The following is a 22,664-nucleotide window of genomic DNA, read 5'->3' on the forward strand; positions in this document are numbered from 1 at the left end:
ACTGTGCCCCCATCAGATCAATGTTCCCACACCAGCATCAGCAGCTGCGTAAGAGGTTCAACAAACAAGGATGTGCAACATCCCTCATGAAGAAAGATGAACCAGCAGGATTCATACCAGCGGCCTGCATCCCGCTTCAGGCTGGAGCGGAAGCTTGGCCGTGGCACGCACCTGCATGTATTCTATGCCAAGCACTAGCAAGTGCTTTGGCCTGTGCAAGACTTGGGACAGTCACTGGTCATCCAGGGCTCCTTTGTCCCCTTCATTGGAATTTAGATGCCAAGCAAAACAAGAAGGGGAAGCAACAGGGACCAAAGACATAGCAACAGCAGCATCCACTTTGTGGGAGGTTAGATGAAGCAGCAAGAAAGTCGTTTCTGTGATCATTTGTCCAAAAGATGGTGAGGTAACTGACCACCATTTGTGTGTGTGGAAAGCGAGGAAAGGCACAAAAAGAGTCTGGATGCTGACGTACAGTTGGAAAGAGAGAAAATAGTAACACCAGTGTTCTTTGGCAGGAACAAGAAACAGGGCTAGCAGGAGGAGTTGAAGGGAGAGGGCCTTTATAAAGTACTCAGAGTTAGTTGAAACTGCTGCAGCGGAGTTGGAGTCGTGTTGATGAGACAAGGTGAGAAGGACCTCCCATGTGCTCTCTTTCTGAGATAAGAGCAAGAAGTGGGCTCTGTTGGTTTTTAAGAATAAGAACACCTAACCGCCGCCCCTCTTCCATTCAGCATTTATAGTTGAAAGCTGGATTTGCTCACCCATGGATTGGAAACAGAATTGGGTTTTGCAAAGGCATGAATGGTGTAATGAAATATGGAACATGGTAGTTAATGATAAACTGACGACAGAAATAAAAATTAAAAGAGGGTTAATGAAAGCAAATAAATATAATGAAATTTGGGAAGATTTTGTAAAAGCATTACTGATTGAAGGCAAAGGCTGTAAACCCAATCAAGATTATATGAACTTCTTGAAGGGATATGGAAATAATTGAAGTATATTATATATTATTAATTGTTATGGTATGTGAATGGTGGTAGCATTGGTCTCCAGGGTGGTGGGGGCACTTTATTTACTTTTTTTTATTGTGTTTTTGTTATATTATTATTGTTGTGATGTATTGTAATTATTTTTTTGTCCAAAAAAATGGGGGGGGGAACCCAATGGACAAATCCTTCCCCTTCCTTCCTAGCCAGCTCCTCAGAGTGAGGGCTCCTACAGAGTCAGACACTTCATGTTTAAGTGTGCATTGTCCCCTTCTGACAAATACTTACAACATAACCCCCCACACACATATCTGGTCATAAGATGATTATTTCATTCTGATGAAATTGGAGAATTATGCGAATTATAACTGAAAAGTATGCTAGCATTGAAGCAAAAACAAACACTTGTTACCTGCTAGATTGTCAAGCATGTAGTTCAATAATTTCCGTGTCCCATCTGGATCCTGGTACAGGCTGAGAATATCTTGTGATAAAGGATTGCCTGCAAGCAGAGCATGGTGTTTAACATCAGGTTCAGCTGCACTGTACTATATTCCCGTTTCCAATAAATCAGCACTAACTACAACAGGATCATCTCATTTCTTGCAACTCCACTGCCACTTGAGACAACAGTGAAGAATTTTTACAGTTAAAATGAAATACGTCAACCCCTTGCCACCTTATATTTACATGGTAATCCCCATCCCTATCCAGAAAAAATATGTTGACCCAAACACTGATGATCATGAAAGTATTCGAGGGGCATTTTCTCCCACCCACCCCCCAAATTCTGGGTCAAATATTTCAGTGCATACAGGAAAAAGCAGTTGCAAGGGAAAGAAAGCGCAAGAAATAGGCTTCATTCTTAGACAGGGCTCAGGAGCAATGAAGAGGCCTTTCTCTTCTCAAGGCAAAGCCAGAAACTAAGTATGGAAGAAGTCTCTTCTTCAAAAAGGTTTGAGGCTTTTAGCACAGGAAAAAAGTGAGTACAGATGGAGAGGGCACACACCAATAAGAGCTGTACACAATTATGAATGGAATGGAGGAAATGGATGTGGATAAGATTTTCTCTCCCTCCTAATACTGGAACCTGGGCTGAACGGAACCCACCTGTTCTCTTATCCAATGGCAAATAATATGCACCTTTTATTGTTAATAACAGAGATTGGTATGCTACTTTTTAATAAACCAGCATCATAATAAATGCGCTTTGAGAGCTACACATTCAATACAGGCATGATTCTTCTCTCAGGCAACTTAAAAACCAAAATAAGCAGTGGAGAAGAAAAAGAGGGAGGCAGGAGCATACACTACTACAGATACTCAAAGGCTAATTACAGAAATCAGAATTAAAGAAATAAATGAAAGGCTGTTCAGAAAAAGTGGGGTGTGAGGAGGGATTTGAAGGAAGTGAGGAAAAATTCCAGGGAAGGCCAAGTGCCAACAGCACCTCCAACATTCTGGACCATCCAGGTGGGAGACAGACATTAATGAAATACATGCTTGACAATCTCGCAGGTGTCTGTTGTCTTTCATTTGATAGAAGGAAACTGCCCACCGTCATGAAAGAGGAGATGGCGTAAAAGGGAGGTTTTTATATTGCAAGGCCTCCTGAAGGGAACCGTTTCAAATAAAAAACAATTTAGGAGGTCCACTATCTGCATCTAAATGCCCATAATGCTCACAGTCAACAAAGAACTGGTATATGGCCTCCTATAGCTGCATACTTTCTTCTCTTGGTTTGATTCCCCCAAAATGAGTGATGCACTTTTTATATTGGTTCCTGCCCTTACCTACCTGGTAGGAAAGGGACTGCAAGACTAGGGAACAGGAGCCTGGTTCTCTGAAAAGCCACTGCTAAAGTCAGAATTTAAAAAGTTGTGGTGTACAGAGCAATGACCTGACCCATTAAAAAGCAGTTTCTTTATCACCAAGATTCTTTGCTGTTTGGTGCCCTCACTCTGCTCCTTAGTGCCGTGCACACTCTTGACACAAGCTGTTCCTTTAAGCATTAGGCTCAGAACTGTACATCGTAATAAGGACTCCAAAAGCACAGCACTCTGGTTAATACAAATGTGTTAACCTATGCCTCGCTGGAAGACAATGTTGCTGTAATTATCTTTCACAGTTACAGAGGTGCAGTACTATTAAGAGCAGCATGGCAGCACCCAACAAAGAGAAAACACACATGCAGGAGCACTCCCACTCTCTCCCTATTTCAAAGTCCTTAAAAATGCAAATAACTCATTAGCACCTTTTCATAAGCAAAAAAAAAAATCAAGAATCCGCTCCACAAAGGAAATTTCTCTATAATGCTTCTCCATAAAACCACTGAGGAAGAGGTGATAGCAATGTAAAATGCCTCACCTCAGTGCCTGGGCTGGATTCAGCAAGAAAAGGAGCACAGCAAAATCAAAAGGGAAACACACAACAGAAATTTATTTATTTATTACTGGATAAAGTACAGGAAAAACAAAACAGAAATCCAATACCTGAACTACCAACAAGATTTGCCCCAATTCCTATTCTTTTCTTTATGAAAACAGAAGCCAAGACATTGGCAAAGGTGAGGAAAAGGGAATCTAGGTGACACGGGGGGGGGGGGTGCCTGCATACAAAAGATGCAATATATCGCTTACCTTTTAAACCTAATGTTTGTAGCTGGAAGAGCCGTCCAAGTTCATAAGGCAAAACTCGTAACAAGTTGTTATTTAAAAGCAATTCCCTAAAATCAAAGGAAACAGTTCATTAAAGTCATCTTTAAAAGGATAATGTATGTTCTTGCACTCCATTTTTTCTATTTCTCTGAGTAATGAGATGGGAAAGCTGAGGAAGAGAAGAGACTGTGTACATCAACATAAACCAATGCCCTGCCCACAAAAGAGTAACCACTACAAGGCTTAAGAATTTATGCAATCAGTTATATTGGGAAGGGACAATAATTCCTAAGTATATCTCTACTTGCTAAGCTGTTTTCAGCAACTCAGTCAAGCTGTCCTAACCAGCCTTTGTTTCATCCTGAGATAAGAGATTACACAGAGCAAGAGACGAGGGCATTCAAGGATCAGTAATTACTCCACATTACTTCTCAGATTTTTAGAAAGCAACTCTGAAAGAAAGCACAGCTTCTTTTCTAAGATCCAAGTTCATATTTCCCTCTGAACCACGAAGGAAGAGCTTTTGTACAAAGAATAATTAATCATGATTTGTTGAATTGTGTGTTGTCATTATGAGTGAATCCAGAACTATAGGTTAACTCTGGGTTGTTCAACACAAACAACCCATGAAGAAAACTCATATTTTGTTGTTGGGTTATAAACTGTGGGTTTTTGAAACCACAGACTGCCATTACATGTGAACCCAGAATCATGGGTTGTTAATGGGTTGTTTTGCTGGGCTACAGAGGCAGTGGACAACAGTGGTAACCCCCCGCCCCACAACTCCTTTACATGCCACTACTGCAGTGCCACAAAAGCAGTTGGGATACAGAGAGGGAGCCAGTAAATAAGGGAAATAAAGGCATTGAGAGGCATTGAGAAAACCCATCATGGTATATTCACCTGTCAACTAGATGAACAATGGGTAGGGCAACAAAAGAAAATTTAAATTAAACATTGGTTAGCAGTATGTGCCATGAATATTGTTAACTTTGAGAATAAGTGTTGTGTTGGAGAAAGGGCACACAAATGCTAGAACTACAAGGCTGCTCAAAGTTGAAAGCACCCATTCCAACACTGTAACATACAGCAAAGCATACCCATTGTCATGTTGTCTGCTGCCCCACCAAAATTTCTCAACACAAACTGCCAGAACATGAGCATTGTACCATGCAGTCCCATCCAACGTTTTGCAAAAAGAAACCTAAACATTTATTAGAATGATCTCTGGAATTTCAAGTATATAAATTGTTTAAATCAACAGCTGGATTAAACTTTACAGTTTTAATACAGTTTAATGAGCAGTTTTACCATTGTGTGAGACTAAAATTGCAGCCAAAATTCTTTCTGCAATTGTTCGGGAAGAGACAACAAGAGCCCTCACCTGAGAGATACCATGTTTCCTAGTTCTGCTGGTAAACTTCTGAGTTTGTTGGATGATAGATCCAGGTAAACCAGATTATGAAGCTTGGCAATATCGGGTGGAATGCGAGTCAAATAGTTGTCATTGAGGTGGAGAGCAGTCAAGTGCGTTAGCGACCAAAGTGACGTACTTAAGCTCCGCACTCTACCTAAAGTGAAGAGCATGTACACCATGTTAAGCATTTAGGCAGCTTTTTCTACAAGCCCAACAAGCATAAAGGCATAAATTTGCAAGAAAGAAAATCAGACATGTGCTGGTAACCTAGGAATCAATCAAGCCAAGCCACACACATAACAACTAAGTCCACACCAAAGGGAATACTTTTCTAATAGTCTGAATAATCTATTTGCTATGATTTCTATGCAAATGCATGCACATGTGTAGGAGAAGCAGCTGGAAAGAAGTATTTGCTAATGATAACCTGAAATAAAGTCGCTATTCGGTTTCAGTTTATTACAGCTAGAGACTTTGCTTCACTTAAAAGAGGGGTGAGAATGTGTGGCTTTGGCCTACAACTTCCATCAGCCATAGCCACCACTGCCATCTGGTGAGGAGTAAGGGGGGCTATAAGCCAAAACATTTGTAAGTTAGGCTTGACAAAGGAAATGAAGAACCTTTATCAAAGACATCAAAACCAAATAATTGTCAGGGCTTTTTTTGTCATAGAATGCACCAAAACGGCGTTCCAGCACCTTTTTTTTGATGGATTTTTCCAAGTGATTGTGAATCGCCCTGTTGGGCATAGCAGGTCGGCGGCAAAAATCATTAACATAGTGCCTATGGGCTGCTTGTGTGTCTGCACTGATTGTGAGGGCGCTGCTCGGCTTGGGACACTGCTCGGCTCGGGATTGGTCTTGTGGTCGCGTGCTGAGTGCTTACTGCCGGCAGCGACCATTATGTTTATGTGTGTGGAGAGTGACTGGCTAAGTGCAAAATGGAAATAAGTTCTTTATTTCAAAAAAAAGTTGGTGAATTGAAAATCTTTTTTAGAGTAAAAGTGTGACCCCAAGAGGTGAGTTCTGGCACCTTTTTTTTTTGAACAAAAAAGCACTGATTATTGTTATTTCTACCCTCTGCCATGAAAATCTTTAAATTCTCCCACAGAAAAGCAGAAATATTAGGAATAGATCTGGGAAATAGAATTGCCTATTATGGTAGTTGCTGAATAAAGATGCAATCTTTCAAGAGATGTTGAAGCTAGAATTGGAGGAGAATGATTTCCTATCAGATGAGTGGACAGGCACAGAGCTAACACTCCTCACTTTCATTTCATTCTGCAAGCATACATTTCAATTATAATTCACAAGGGTGTCCCCAATTTCCCCAAAATATTACTGTAAACTTTTTTTTTAATGAAAAAGGGTTTTTTTTCCCATTTCAAGTCCAGCAGTGTGGGAGGAAAAAGCCACTGACATTGTGCCAATTTCTCTATTTGTTTCTCACAACCCCACTGCATTGCACATCTCTGTTTTTTATTATTTCCTTTCCTACAAAGATTTTTTTTGTTAGTTCATGGAGCATATCCACTTTGATCTTGAAACAACTTGACTGAAGGCAAAACCCATGCTTGGCATTTTGACTGTAAGACTCCTATGGATGATATCATAATAGGTTGTAACAAACTATTCACAAACTTATTAAGCAGGTGGGTAACTCATCTAAAGGAACTGAAATCCACCACCTTCAACCTGGTAACTCACCCGAGATTTCCAATTCTGCCCAATGGGACTTCTTCCCATTGGCTACCTCCTCTGCTGACATGATGGTATAAATTCTGCGAGGATCGGGAGGATCATATTTTTCCTTTGGCATCCCTGTTAGTCTGAAAAGTGAACCAGAAAATGAAGTTACAAACAAATCTCCCAACATTAAAAGACCCATCAAACTGAACTCCTGCACAAAAATTTAGCAGAAATCTTATATTAATTGAAGGCAAAACAAGACTTGATGGCAGCCATTCTATGTATTTAAGCAAAGCACTGGTCCTATCCGAAAAAAGGAAGAATTTGGGTGAGTTTGAATAAGGGCAGAAGAGGCATGGGCATGAACTATACAGAATCCTCCCCAACCCATTAGTCACCTCCCAGAAAATTGTCTCTCCAAGTACTTTTGATCTCAGCCACACTCAGAAAACAGTAGTGATTCCAACTGGACCAAAGATGCTCAGGGAAAGGAACTGCAGTGAAATAAGTGAAAAACACAAGGAACATTTAGTACCCCTCATCTGTTCAACAATTTTGCGGTTAAAAATCAGACCCCACCTCCCAGTTTCTATTCAACTGGGGCAGTTAAAAGTTTAAACACAGAGAACTGCTCTTGCCATGTTTACTTTGGCCCCTAAACCAGTGCTGGAGAAGTAAGAATCAGACTAAACAAGCAGACAAAAAAAAAACCCAAACAAACCCTGAAGCCATATTTTGTTCATAAACAATGTTTAAAAAACAAACAAGCCACAAGTTACTTCATAAAGTATCATCTCACCTTAATGAACGAATTTAAATTATATTTGCTTATAAGGTTTACAATGTCCCATATCCCAAGCATACAAATGTTTTGAATGAATGAATGAATGAATGAATGAATGAATGTGCTTAAGGGCTACCATCCATGTTTTAAAATCTATCATGATGCCTTGATTTAGCTGCTATTCTATGGCATAGAATGAGGTTGCTACTTTCTTTTCACTGACAAGTAGTGGCTTAAATATAACTTGTAATTTAAATAGAAAGGCATTCCAACCTTGGAATACAGCACATAATTAATTGTATTGTTCCTTAGTCTAACAAATATACAAACTGGTAAAGAATACTTTTCTTTCAATATTGACATACATACCAGACTAAGATATGGAGAATTTTTCTCATTTTTACTTCCTCTAGTAAAAAAGTCCCAATCAGGGTGGTGGAGAGGACAGGGTGACAGTATAAACTCCTTAACATAAAGTGTGACCTATTCATATTTAGGAATTCTGAAATTAAGGGTCTTTTTCATAATTTCCCATTGTTTAAAATGTGTAATTATTTAGAGCAGAAGAACCTATGAGGGCATCCCCCAAACAATCAGCTATTTAGTAGTAGCCACTGGTTTCCCTCAATTCCACAGGCTACCCTAACATTCACTTTCTCAGTTCTAGCTTCACACTCTAACCCAGTAGGAGAAAGAGGTTTGTCATTCTCTATCCTGTAGGAAAGGCCCTAACAGGTAAAAATGCAAGGAAATTGATAGAGCCAAGCTCTACTGTACCCTACTGTAACCAATTAATTCCAATTACAATAGACTTTTCCCCTTGCCAGTATCATAGGGCTGCTGTCTTAAGAGTCTGCAGCTGCAAGTCTGAAAAGGAGGTTGTCTACTCTGTTGGTGGACATTTCCCAGTTCAATTCTTCGTTGCAAACTGTCATAGACAAATAGTTTATTCTTTGAAAAATAATATTTGGTGCACGATCAGCAAAAGTTGATATGCAAACTTATTGCCATTTGCACTTAGCAATAGGCACCATTCACAAAGGATTGGTGGTTCTCTGACTAAAAAGCTAGTTTAAAAATAGATTTAAACATTATGTTGCTTTCTTTCAATAACTAATGCTCTTAGCCCTAGTATATGCCTGCTTCTGTGTGTCCACACAAAGGTCTTGATTAACTGTATGCATTGTGACTCTATTTAGCTGAAGCATGTCCAAATGACCTTCCCAGAAAATATCTATCTCAACAGTTAGTTGGCATTTGTATTTAATGAAGACAAAATTAAAACTCCAGACTAGGAATTTCCAAGGACATCATTGGAAACATAAACTGCCAAAACAGTTGTACTCTACTAGAAAGCAGAATTATATCCGGGGGGGGGGGGCGCATGTAAGCTATCAGTTTTGAAAAAATAGCTGCTGTAATTCTGAACCCACAAGATCCTCTGACTTTAACTGTCTTGGAGAAAGAAACGCTTCTGCAAGCGCAGTGTTGCAATATGAAGTGAGAAAAGCTACATCTGCCAAAATCCTCCTTTTCACAAAATGTTCTGAGGGACAGAAACCTGTTCCAAGACTGGACATCTCAAAACTTCAATTTTATCACGTATTTACGTGGCTTCTCACACACTGCTGTCAACATCACAAAAGGAAACAAAGCACTGCCAGCAACTGTAAACCACTCTGCACGTATCTTTCTGAGAAAAGTTACAAAAGTTTAAAGACTAATTGGGCAAAGTCGTTTCCACAGAGTACCTACATGAATGGAGCACACAGTATATCCCCGTGAAGTCACGGTTCAGCGTTTGTGGCCTCAGTCTTTCGAGGAATTTTCCATGCGGCAGCTTGCTCACAAGGAGGTGGTTTTCTTGGAGCGAGTCCAAACCTTGAGAGTAAGCTGGTGCCTCACCATGCAGCGGCTTGCTCGCAGGAAGATAGTTTTCTCTGAGCGAGTCCAAACTGATCTCCTTGCGAGCACAAGGAGATCAGTTTGGACTTGCTCGGAGAAAACGATCTCTGTGCATGCCTGCCTCTGCCTCGCCGCCCCCCAGCCTGGCCCGTGCCCCCCGCCTGCACCGCCTTGGCGGCCCATGCCCTTCACCGGCACTTTTCAACTGGCCCCCTGTTCAAAAAGTTCGAGGACCCCTTTTCTAAGGCTTCTGGCAATGAACCTTCACCATATTCAAAATTTGCAGTTTTTCACAATTCGCGGGTGCTCTAGGAACACAACCCCCACGAATTTCAGGGGACTACTGTATTTGTCTGGTAAAGAGAAGCCTGCTATCCCACAGCCTAACCACAAATACATTTCTATCTCTGCACTCTTCTATCCAGGGTGCCACTAACTTTTCATTTCTGAAGCATTTACTATTAGCATATCTTAATAAGCTGCCGGGATGTGAGTGCCAGATAAACCAAGAGCAATATTGCCAGGATGCCAGCCTTTGTCTCTCGGCTAGTCTTCTAGCAGGGTCACCCAAAGCGGAACCAGCAAAGGTGAGATACCAGACTAAGATGCATTTATTTTTTTATTAGATTTACATCCCACATTTTTTCCTTCCAAGGAACTCAAGACAGCTTACATAATTCTCCTCCTTTCCAACTTATCCCCACAGCAACAATCCTGTGAGGAAGGCTGGGCTGGGAGTCTGTGACTGGCCCAAACTCACCCAGTTAGCTCTGTGGCTGAGGAAGGACTAGAGCTCAGATCTTCTGAGTCCCAGTCCCACACACTTAACCACCACACCACACTGGCTCCCCACCCTGTTCAGCTGCAATGTTCACATCAGCATAAGAGAAGGGCTATCTGTAATAGTGATTGGGTCAAAGAAACTCCTGAAGGGCAGCTACTGGGCAGCAGCGGTGGTTGAAAGCAACACTGGCAGAGGATTTTTTACAGACAGTGGCAGTGACGCTCTGCTTAGGACTGTGCAGAAGAAGGCAGTGGTAAACTACTTCTGAATATGCTTACTTTTAAACCCTGTGATGAAACAATCTAAAATGAAACAAGAGATACTGTCAGAAGATTGAGACTCTCAGGTGGGAAGGCACTCAATCAGCTACTGAGGAAGGGCAAAGGACAAGTAGCAATAGTGTTGCTGCTAATGACGCAACTAGATCACAGCTGACAGGAAGTCTAGTGGCTGCCATGCACAGAGGTGAAAGATGCTGCACAACACATACAACTGGAACCTGGAAAGTGATAAGTATGAATCAAGGCAAACTGGAAACCGTAAAGCAAGAAATGGTTTAGTTAAACATCACAGTAGTTGGTGTAGGTGAGTTAAAGTGAACTAGAATGGAATATTTTCCATCAGAAAACACAAAATGTTTTACTCTGGAAATGACAAACTCTGAAGAAACAGAGTAACTCTAATACTGAGGCAAGCTGTCATGCAAGCAGTAAATGGCTATAATGCAAAGCCTCACCAAATCATAACACTTAAAATTTGTGAAAAAGCTATCAACATAACCATCATTCAAGTCTCCATTCCAACAACAGATACCAAAGAAGTAATAAAAAACTCCTATGCAAGCTTCCTACAAAAAACTGATAGCACCCCAAAACAATTTTTTTCTGCTATTTTCTACTTTGTGTGCTTATTGCAAATTGCCAGCCAGAGAATCTGGGTTTGACCTAGAATCTAGCTTGCACAGATTCAGAGCTGTCTGAGCCTTTGAAAGTATTGACTGAGGTTGAAGAGCTCCATCAGCCCACAGCCTAGGCTAATAAAATATCTATTATCAGTGGATAAATGTACTAAACGGGATCTTAAGCAAGAATGGAATAATAAATGGAGCACCCCATTTTGTCCAATCGATGGTGTCTCTCTTTGTCATCAATTTCAAAGGATTACGTAAATGTTTCAAATATTATGAACACCACATCTTTTTGATGAGGTCTTAATTAAATCAGTCAAGTGTTAGAAGTCCAATACTTCTAATGCTTATCTTATTCTTATGTTTTGGCAATGTCCAATGGCTTTTTCCTTTTGAGAAAAGGGCAATAACCTAGATAAATTTTGTAACAGCACATTCTTTAATATTCAATGTCCTTCTTAATATTCTACCTTATCTTGAAATTTAATATAAGGTAACCACAAATGCATTTTCCATGCCCTTTTAATAGCTGAAATACTAATACTACAACAATGGAAAGTAAAAGGCCACTGGTGATTACACAGTGGATGGAGGACTTAGTGAAATTTTTGATTTTTGCACAGGTAGCCTTTAGGAGTCATTTACAAATGGTCAAATATATAGATATTTGGGTTGCCTTTGTTGAACTTTATGCACAATTATATCTTGCTACATACAAAATATGTAGGTATATGTAACATATGTATTTACTGTGATGGATTTCTTTAAATCTTGTGTAAGAAAACTGTAATATTTTACCTTACTTTTCCCCTCTCTTTTCACTATGCTGTTTAGGTTTTGTTGTGTAACACACAGCAAAACATAAATATATTTTTAAAAAGAAAGAAATACCACTATTTCAGTATAGCTTACTTCTGGATAAATGTGCATAGGACTGCAGCCCTACGGAAAAAAAACTTGACTGCAATAGCAAATGCATAAACTGGACAATACTCAGTCCAGTAAATGCAAGCATGGCTTTGAAATGCACTAAAGCAACTGCAAAGGCTTGCTGGCTTTTTTAATTGATAGAACCGCAATTAGCTTTTAAGTACTTTCCCATTAAAATAAAGAAAAGCGTTAATTCCTTTACAGTTATGTGGAGACAGCAAAAGTTACAAAGCAGAACAGCTGCAGAGCTCATTACAAAAGCGCCACATAGCAGCTTCCAGTCTTCAGACAAACTCTGTTTAAAGATGAATATGCAAAACAAAAAGAGGCAAAGTCCTATGGACATATATAGTATTTGCCTCCAATTCTTCGGTGAATCAGCAGCTGTTGACTGTAATCAGAAGCATCAATGAACAGGGCAATATCAAGCTAAAAATCATTAATGTTTATCCTCTAAATCTTAATTACTGATTTCAAGTGTTAAAAAGTATTTACTTTAAGCAACATGAAAGCTCCAGCCCCTGTCTAAGTGCAAAATGCAGACTAAAAAAATGAATGAATCCTTTTGCATTCCAGACTTGTTTATCCCTACAGCAGCCTTCCCAGATGACTAAACTGGCAGGGGTTCGTGGAAGTTGAATCCAACATATCTTGAGGCCACTAGGATGGAGAAGGCTGTCTGAGAGAGATGGTAAGGTTGGCGTGAAGGGACATTCATGGTAGATGAATGATAGCTTACCAGAGGACATTTACAAACAACTTCCCAGATATCTTGATCAGCTTGTTGAGTTAAAAAAGCTTGCCTCCAAGAAGGAAGACAACTCATTTCTTTGTTCACACTACAAAAAATGCACTTGCCAAAACAATGTACATGCCCATCCTTTCTGAAATTGGTATTATAGAAAACTTCTAAAAAGGGGTGACCAAGGAACAGTTGACCTAACTCAATTTTGCTTCTTCAAAAGGCTAATTCTGCAAAGGACACACTATTCATTGCGTACCCACATAGGATGCTGTGATGGGAGCCCAGATTGCCATGCAGCTCCGGATGGTAGATTCAGGCTGGCCTTTTTTCCTGTCCTATCAACACACATTTCTGTCTTAGCTGATTGACCACATTAATAAATAACATTAAGTTATCAATATTTGACTATATTAAAACATTCACTCAAGTGTTCACAGCCAACCTCACAGACAGGTTCTTAGACAGGGGTTTGAGACTCCTGAGGGCATGTGAACTGACAGTGGAGGACTGCCATGGTTGTAACTGCAACTAAAAATGTGCTGTCTAAACATGTCCCTCGTCAATGCATTGAATTAAGTGATTACAGCCCACAAAGGTTTGTGCTATAATAAATTGGTAAAACCTTTTAAAGGATCTGTAAAAGAATCTCTGGGAAATATCCACTCGGCCGCTCTACTACTGTTGATTGTGCTCCTCCAGCAGGACCGACCACTTGTGCCAGTCCAAATTAGCAATTCAGATTTGTTTCTTGTCTTTGTCAGAACAAGTCCTTCTGAAATCTGCTGAATTGCCACATTCCAGCTCATTTCAAGGTTATTTTTGAAGTGCTAAGTGTCCATTGTGCTAATGGTCAGTTCTATTGGTACATACAATAGGATATTGCCCATTGTTATTTTCACCTTAAATGAGTCACAGCAAACTTTCCAGCCCTGCTTTTTAAAAAAGGCAGGGTTTATTGTAACTCTAAATGGGATGGTATGTATTAAAATATATGGTGTGTAATTACTTATATAAGGGCTGCTTCACTAAAAGATGGTTTCCTACACAGATATCACTGAAAAACATGTATCATTCATTAAGTGTACATGTGGAAGGAAATCATTGCCAGCTCCAGCTATTTTCTGAGTGCATACATAGGTATTTGTGTTAAACGAATTATGGTTTCACAGGGAGTGTACATACCATTTTCTTAAATAAGGTAAAAAGCATGCTGAAAGATTTTTACGCAAAGCAATCCCAAGATTCTATCTAGATGAATCTGAGAAAGTCCAGAACTGTACTGGCATTCCCTCTGCTGCACAATGGCTACCTTCTTTCCTTTTTCACAGCTGTCAGTTATTAATGCTAGAGAACTTTACTACCAATCCAGTCCCCCATCAACTCATGTTATTACTGGAAAGAAAAACTACAAGCCAGCAGCATTCCCTTTGCAAAGCACTTCTGCATCAGAAAAGGGACATGGGTGCTTCCTGTATCAGCTGTTCTTCCCTTAATCTCAAGGTGCTTTTAGTTCCATGTGGCTCTAGATATGTGCTCAGGTGAGTTCTGGCCTAGGTGCAGCCACAGGATGTTAGCAGGAGCTAGACCTTAATCACTGGATATTGTTGGACAACAGCTCCCATTAGCACAAATCATTGGCATGCTAATTGGGGATTATGGGAGTTGCCCTATACAGTAATTATAAACATGTTACTGTAAGTAAATCCCCCCTTTCTCTTAGTTAGCAATGTAAATTTCCCAGGTAAACAAACCCAATAACAGCATTAAAGAGAGTTATGAAGGCAGAAAGCCAAAAGCGGGGGGGGGGGGTTATCCAGTGTATTGAACTGACTGCCACATGTATGAGTATTTACTATCTGGACAGAACATGATTGTGTGTATACACATATTGGATGCAGTGAGCTCCTGACTCTAAGAGAACAAGTTTGTTCCCTTGAAGGCAAAGTAGTTGATCTGTAGAATCTAAGAGAACTTGGGAGGTGGCAGAACGTGATTTTCGAGGAGCTATTTTCGAGGAGCTAACAGCAGGGTCCTAATCACTGTGTGATAGCTCTGCTATCATGAAGAATTTCAGCCTTGGGGAAGGGGGGCATCATTCTGAGGAAGAGGGAGAGCTTGGGAAGGCTTGGGGGCATAGGGAGATTTGGTCATTAGCAATACAGACAGCTTGATGAAAATGTAAATGTTCTAATTGCTCGAATGTAGAACAGAGAGAAATTATCCCATAACCATATAATGAAACATGATAGTCAAGTCCCATAGCAGAAGACACACATGCCAGAAACATCTGGGAGGGACACTGTGTATGGATGTTTCTGTGCAAACACTGGAGGCTTTGAAGCCATATAGGAGAGTTGAGAATGCCTTGTTTGAAAAGGGAACATGCTGAATCCTCTTCCTGGATCCTATACATATTCTACAAATGCTTTGATGTTGCAGTTATGGATGATCGCTGAACAGTTTGTAGCACAGCTGGCAGAAAAGGAACTGCTACTGGAATTGCTCCCTTGGTGTAAACTGTGTCAAAGACTGGGTTTGCTTTTCATGCTGGTTGCTCAATTTCTAGCATTAAAGAAATGTACTACTTTAAACTTTTGATCACAGAAAACCTCAAAGTCTTCAGAATGTGAGCCAGAATTGTGACTGCTCACAGCAGCATCAGATGGAGACAGCAATGGGCTGACCAAAGAGCAGGATGCCTAGTCTGAAATGCTGACACATGCCCCTGGCATAGGAGAGGCATTCTATCGATGATAAACTTGGAGAAGACAGATAAAGATCCCAGTGCGCACTATGAGATGGATAAACCTGCCCTCGTTAATGGCTCAGTACTTATGGCTGGAGGTGGAAAAGGATGTGTTGCAACCAGAGAGGCCCTTGGAAATGGTGGAAGAGAGGATACTGGTTCTGGAGAAGAGTACCAAGTACTGCCACGCAGTTTCTGGATCATTATCAGTATTGAGAGGCATAATCATAATTTTGGTCACAGGCACATCTTTGGGGCCTTCCTCCAAGTGCCAACCCCTCAACCCCTCAGAGGGTGGCAACTAAGCAACAACCAAATGTGGCCCAAATGTTCCTATTGCCAAATATGGCATCTTTTCAGCACCAGGTCAAGACAATCCTCTATGCAGAAGCCTTTAAAGTCCTCCTTGGTCATCTGAGGCCTGAGAGGATTTATCCTGGCAATTCTTCTTGCCAGGTCTTTTTATTGTATTTTTACTGTATTTTAAAGCTATTTTAAATTAATTTTAATATAGTGTTTCATCTTATTTGTATTGTATTACATATTTTTGTTTTATATCTTGCTGGAAACCACCTAGAGAGTTTGGGATGGGATGGTACAGAAATGAGACAAACACACACCACCATCCCCAACCCTTGGCTGTGAGAAAGAACACAGTCCAAACAGACAGGAAAATTTCCAATAAGGCAACCACAACATCAATAGAAGGGGAACTGATGGAATAGGCTGGAACCCGCTAGGGTCCTGTGAACAGGACAGTGAAGGAGGGTTCCCAAGCTAAATTCCTCAGCTTAAGTTTCCAAAAATGAGGGTCCATGCAAGCGCAGAACCCATAGAAATAATGCACAGAGACTATTAAGAAGAATCTAGATATAGTGGGCATTATGGAAACTTGGTGGAATCAAGTGAACTAGTAGGATCCTTATATCCAATCAGCTCTGGATATAAACTCTGTAAGAATGACAGGGAAGCATTTACTGGAAGAGGTGTTGTTCTGTACATCAAAGATGGCCTAGAATACAACAGACTTGATAGTCTAAATGGTGCAGACTCCTCAACTGAAGCGCTGTGGGTGACATCATCTGGCTCCAAAACTAATTTAGTCTTGGGAATATGCTATTGTCCCCCAGACCAGAATGCTCAAGGGGAGATGGAGAATAAAATTAGGGAGGTCTTAAAAAAAATAAAAAGGGCTGAAATAATGGGTGGCTCCACCTACCTGCACAATGACTGGATAATGCATGTTCCAGTTCTGACAAGGAGGTCAAATCTCAATGTCCTTGAACACTGTGGCCTAGAACACTTAGTTGTGAAATCAACTAGAGGGTAGGCAAGCCACAGATTTAATTTACATCACAGGATGCAAATGCTGTTGAACTGGTTGGAAATAGTAACCAGAGTACTATCCAATTTAATATACATTTAGGTAGAATATTACTAAAGAGTTACAATACAGTCAAATGTGACTTCAAAAGAGGAAACTTCTATAAAATGGGGGTACTGGTAAAAGGGAAGCTGAAAGGGGAAGTCAGGCTGGTTAAATCCTTTCAAAACACTTAAGGAATATTCAAAACCACAACAAGAGAAGCTCAGATGATATGTATGCCACAAGTTGGGAAAGGTAGTATGAAGCCCAAGAGATCACTGGTATAGTAAAATTTAATTTAGTAAAACATTTTATCCCGTCTTTTCACAAACGTCTCAAGATGGCTTACAGAGTATAAAATCAAAACAATAAAAATACAATCCATAATATAAGAAATAGGAATGAATAGATCATGATAAATACAATCATTACTAACAGGATAACATCAAACTGATAATAAACAAAAGAGAATAAATCACAATCATGAAAAAATTACAATGGATAAAATAATAAAATAAATAAAATAAAATGCAACCGTTACATCTAAAAATCTAAAAATTAATTCTTAAAATGGTGTTTACATAAAAAGATGTCTCAAAATGTGTTTCAAAATGGCAAATGCAGTTCAATTTAAATAAATCTATTATGAAGTTGGAAAGAAAGCAGAAAAGGGATCTGAATCAAGGGAAAGGAGTACCATGGCCACTGCTGGCACCTGTCAACTGGCCCTCTGTTGAAAAAGTTTGAGGACCCCTGCTCTATGAGAAAGGGTTAAAACATCTAGGATACTTTCATTGAGAAATTGGTGAGTTCTGCATGCACTAGAAAAAGTGGATACTTGTTCTCTTTTTCAGAATATTAAGACCTGAGATCATCACATGAAGCTGATCTGAGGGAGATTCAGGAAAGATAAAAGGGAAGAATTCGTCATAGTACGTATGGAATTCACATCTACAAGATTAAGTTATGGCAACCAATGTGGATGGCTTTAAAAGGGGAATGAATCCATTCAAAGAGGAAAAAACTATCTGTGATGCCTATATGCTTCCTCTAGCATGAGAGGCTGTATACCTCAACCCAGCAGTTGCTGGGGAACATGGATGGGTGGGTACTGTTGCATTCAGGTCTTACATGTGAGTTTCCTTTGGGGAGGTGCTGGGTCATCAATTGAACAGAATGCTGGAGGAGAAGCACGCTGAGCTCTTTTTATGCCCTTATTGAAATCTAGAGAACAAAGGTTGGGAAAGCACATATTAAAGTCATCCTATTTCAATTACACTGTCTGCCAGTTTTTTTCTAAAATCAAATTAACATTCTGTTTTTGATCTTTAAATCCCTAAAGAAATTGGGACCTGGTTATGTGACATGGTGTGCAGCTTGTGGCCTTTCAAGAGTTTTGACTTCTGGCTCATCATCCTTCACCACTGGCTATGCTAACTAACACATCTAGAGGGCTGCAAATTCCTCACACCTGCCCTACACCCATATGAGCCTATCCAATGGCTGTGATTCACTTCAAAGACATATCCACCTTGGCTTGATATTAGGGGAACGTAGGATGGTAGGTAGCATAGATCGGTCTTTTCAGTGGTGGCCCATGCCCCTGGAATCCCTTTCCTATATTTTGTGGTATTTTCATGCTGTTTTGAAAACTGCCTTCTGAACACTTTGTCCCAAGAGGCTAGATATCAATACCTAAAATAGCGTAACAAGATTTTGGTGCAGTTTTCCTGTATGTATTTCAAATTGTATGTGTAAAGGTGAATGGGGATTTTTGTCACCCTGTCTCACCCCTGCATCTGCTTGCAATCCAAGCATTTGACTTAGACTTGACTTACATAACCCACAAAGCCTACCAGGGGCTATTTAACCCTTGGTAAGCCATGGTGCATGCTGCCTAACATTCTGCATATTCAATCCCCAAATACGTTTTTCTGTCTGAACCTGGCTACTGTAGATTGTGTGACTGTCCTGTCCCCTGTGGTCTGTTGCAGAGTTCTGCAAGGATTGTTTAAATGTTGGCTGGCACTCATCAACTCACACCATACTTCACTCTGTTTTAAACAACCCACAGTGGACTCTGTCAGTCATGTGAACTAGGCCTTAATGTTTGCATATGGAATATTGTATCTAGACTTCAGTGAAGTTTTGTTCTGCCTGCTTTATGTAAATGCCATAAAGCCAGGACAGTGTAAAACTGTTTACTTAAAACATGACTATAATAAGCAGGGCACACAAACACAGTTTGAAATCATACCACAAAGAGACAGCTATACATATGTAAAAGAAAAACACTACAATCTCCCATTACCTCTGATGTTTTGGTAGTGTTCCCATGGGAAGTTTTCTGCAAAACCCACCTTGACCAATGCATACCAAGTATAATAAACAATACAAAAATAACTCTTGGGAAAGCACATGTGTCTGTAGACACTTTGGTCAGCGTTACATGCTACTTCCCAGTAAGTTAGAGTTATAAGTTACTGCAGACATGAGCTATTCTGGTCCACAAGCCTCTTAAACACTAGACCAGACTCAATATCCAGACTTAACTCCAAGAAAAAAGAGCAGGTGTTTTATGCTTACTTGTCAGAACAAAATAAATCTCTATACAGTGTGGCTAGAAAGCTACAACAAAGAAACACATTAAAAACCAATGTTATTTTTATCACAATATTTTATGAGCTCGCTCTAACTGTTGATTTTGACAGGCTTTGATTCACATTAATTTGCCCATGAAATCTTCCTAGTACCTTTTAAAAATGAATTTTCCATTTTTAAAAAATTTGCCTTGTGATGTATCAGATGCAACATTTCCCTCTGTGAAAATTCACAGTAGGTGCTGTTAGCATGTTGTCCCAGACTGCACATCTGCTATTTTCCCAGTTGTACTTTGACTAAAGAAGTAGAATTTAAAAGAATCCCTAGGATATCCACTTTCGATTGCCCAAGTTTAGCATGAATCTCTACAGCAGATGACAAATAAAACAATATACTGAGCAGCACACATATCCAGATATCCCATTTGTGCTAACAGTCAGAAAGCACTGTACAGCTTTCTCAGCCTTTTTCTTTTTCTGTGTAAGAAAAAAATACATAAGACACAAAAACCCTCCTGTAGGAAAACAGAGGAGGGTAATCAATGGAAAGTGGTGTCCTCTGGATCTCCTATACAATTACATAAATCAGTAAGTATTGTTTGCAGGAGTAAAGTTCATATAGAAGCACCCTAAAATTAGCACTCTAAGCAGATGGGCCTTAGTCTGCACATTTTCCTCCTCTTCCCTTACAACTCTTCTTCCTTTTGTGCTGTGTCTTTTACACTGTAAAGCCTAATAGCAGAAACTGCTTTATTGATCTTTGTGAAGTCCCTCTGGGGCCTTTTCAGCTTATGAGTGAGATAAAAACTACTCTTTGGATATGTATTAGGCAAATGTTGATGAAAGCATGAGATGTACTATTTTAGAGCAGCTGAAATTTGGCACTAGGTCCTACTAGCACACCTGTTTTTATTCTAGTATTTAATTTGCTTTAGTCTTGTCCTGCCCTTCATAAGCTTTGTGAAAAGTTTCCACAACAACAGTAGCAGCAGCAGCAACAGAAAGGATTTAAGGAAAGTCATACATAAGTGGAAAATTCTACTGGCTGGAGAATGCATCCTGTGTCAATTCTTAAATTTCCAAAATTAGCCCCTCTCTCACACACACAGGAAATACACTCAACAAAAGCCAAATATAATCCCACAGCTTCAACATGGGAAGTACATGCTAGTCACATTTATCACAGCATGAACTGGAAATATATGCATACATACATAATCATAATCTAAGAAGAAGAATTGACTAGAACATTCTTGCCATCATAGATTATACTTTTGGTCTGTTCCATGTTAATAAGGCATCTTATTCATCACACATGCAGAGTTCTAGATTACAGCCAGTCTTTGAGACAGAGGGTGGAAGGAGATAAATGCATAAATTAATCTTTGTCACTTCCCATTTAAGATATAATTTTTTTGTCTTCAGTTGTCCCTATTTTGGTGTTTCTTTTGCTACTCCATTTAAAGAACAGGCTTAAAAAGATTCCTTTCTACCCAGTGGAATTTGATCTGAATTTCAAAGGCTAACAGGAACTATTGCAAAGCTAATTGTAAGTCTGAAAAGTCTGACCAAGAACTATATAGCAGAAGAAGATGATATACATGGCAGCCAGCTGGTCTGTAAATCAAGATGGTGAGCTTTGTCAACAAAGATTGCATCACCTGATGTCTTCAGTTTCAAAGATACCAAACACTTCTGTAAATTCAGTGCCAGGATACAAACTTGTGCAATGATCTCCTCTTAAGTTACAAACAGCATGCTACAATTGCACTGGGACAAAACAAAGACTGGCTTTGGAAGCACACCTTAGACACCCATTTTAGTATCTTACAAATTAAGAGCAACACCAGCCGACTTTTTCTTTATTAAAGCACATATAGAGCTGCAAGAATTGTTCAGCTCACTATGCTGACATATGCTATAAAGCCTCAGCATAAATTGTTAAACAGTTTACTTCTTTATAAGATTTCTTTGTTTTACAACTTCAACTTAAGAGTCTATTTGGTCATCTAGCTGAAATCAAATGAAAGATACTGAATCTATATAGCAGAAGAGACAAAGTGAATCCTTTCTTCAGTTACTCAGATTTCTATGGAATAACAAAATACTGAAACCCAAGTAGCTTGCTTTAAGAAAGAAAATGATGTATATACCACCAACTCCTCATTCATTCATTTGCACTAGTGAAAATCTGCAATATAAGTGTTTTGGGTTCTCTTTCCACCTTTTAAAAAAGATAAAATTCATTGACACAGAAACAAGCTCAACCTTATTAGACTGCAGAGCAGACTGCAAAGGCACTGGTGGCTCTATCATGTGAAAGCAGCTAGATAGTCACTCATCAGTGTGCAATAATTCACACTACACAGTCACAAATGGGCCTAGGGAGTCATAATCTTCAGGTGTGCAGGACACATACAAACCGATAAGGGAGGCTGAGGTAATGAGAAGCTCCAAGTGACAATCATAGTTTTGGCTGATAAAGGTTATGCTGTACCTCTAAAATCAGTTATGCCAAGATTTCCAATCCTGCCAAAATCAGATGGCCTATATAATTAGCCATGGGACACAACCCTAGCAACACCTACTGCGCCCGGCAGCCTACGCCGGAGGAGGGCCGCCTCCTCGCTGTGTAAGACCGCGCCGCGCCGGAGGGGAGCCGCTGCCTGGCCGCGTAAGACCACGCCGCCATCCACCGCCCACTTGGCTGCTCCGCCACGCCCCAGCACGTGTGGCAGGCGTGCTTCGGACGAGGCGGGGGACGCAGGGCCGGCGGCTACAAAGCCCGCGGGAGGAGCGCGCCACCAGCAACACCTACTGTGCCCGGCAGCCTACGCCGGAGGAGGGCCGCCTCCTCGCTGTGTAAGACCGCGCCGCGCCGGAGGGGAGCCGCTGCCTGGCCGCGTAAGACCGCGCCGCCATCCACCGCCCACTTGGCTGCTCCGCCACGCCCCAGCACGTGTGGCAGGCGTGCTTCGGACGAGGCGGGGGACACAGGGCCGGCGGCTACAAAGGGCGTCGGCCAAAGGACGGTCGCCGCTGTTCAGGTGGCCGAGCAGGGGGCGGGGCTGGCCAGGGGCTTGCGCTTGGCGATGGTAGGCCCTCCTGCTGGGCTGTGAGTGAGGGGTGAGTGTGTGTGTGTG

At 40.6% G+C, this 22,664-nt stretch overlaps 1 protein-coding gene across 4 annotated transcripts in view; it reads right to left on the reverse strand.

Annotated features, from left to right (window-relative positions):
- Positions 1–22,664, reverse strand: part of CNOT6L (CCR4-NOT transcription complex subunit 6 like) — a 59,587-nt gene that overhangs the window by 20,923 nt on the left and 16,000 nt on the right. For 2 of the 4 annotated variants that reach the window (XM_044429455.1, XM_044429456.1), the window contains exons 2-5: positions 6,773–6,894; positions 5,034–5,220; positions 3,632–3,717; positions 1,405–1,494 (exon numbers count right to left, since the gene is read on the reverse strand). In XM_044429455.1, the coding sequence (XP_044285390.1) occupies positions 1,405–1,494; positions 3,632–3,717; positions 5,034–5,220; positions 6,773–6,884 (475 nt within the window). In that variant the 5' untranslated portion in view covers positions 6,885–6,894. Of the gene's footprint in view, positions 1–1,404; positions 1,495–3,631; positions 3,718–5,033; positions 5,221–6,772; positions 6,898–7,152; positions 7,496–22,664 lie in introns of those variants that run through there. The other 2 variants (XM_044429457.1, XM_044429458.1) reach the window with 2 other exon arrangements.

The sequence above is a fragment of the Varanus komodoensis genome, unplaced genomic scaffold (assembly GCF_004798865.1).
Source record: "Varanus komodoensis strain SLA01 unplaced genomic scaffold, ASM479886v1 scaffold2, whole genome shotgun sequence".
Lineage (NCBI taxonomy): Eukaryota > Metazoa > Chordata > Lepidosauria > Squamata > Varanidae > Varanus > Varanus komodoensis.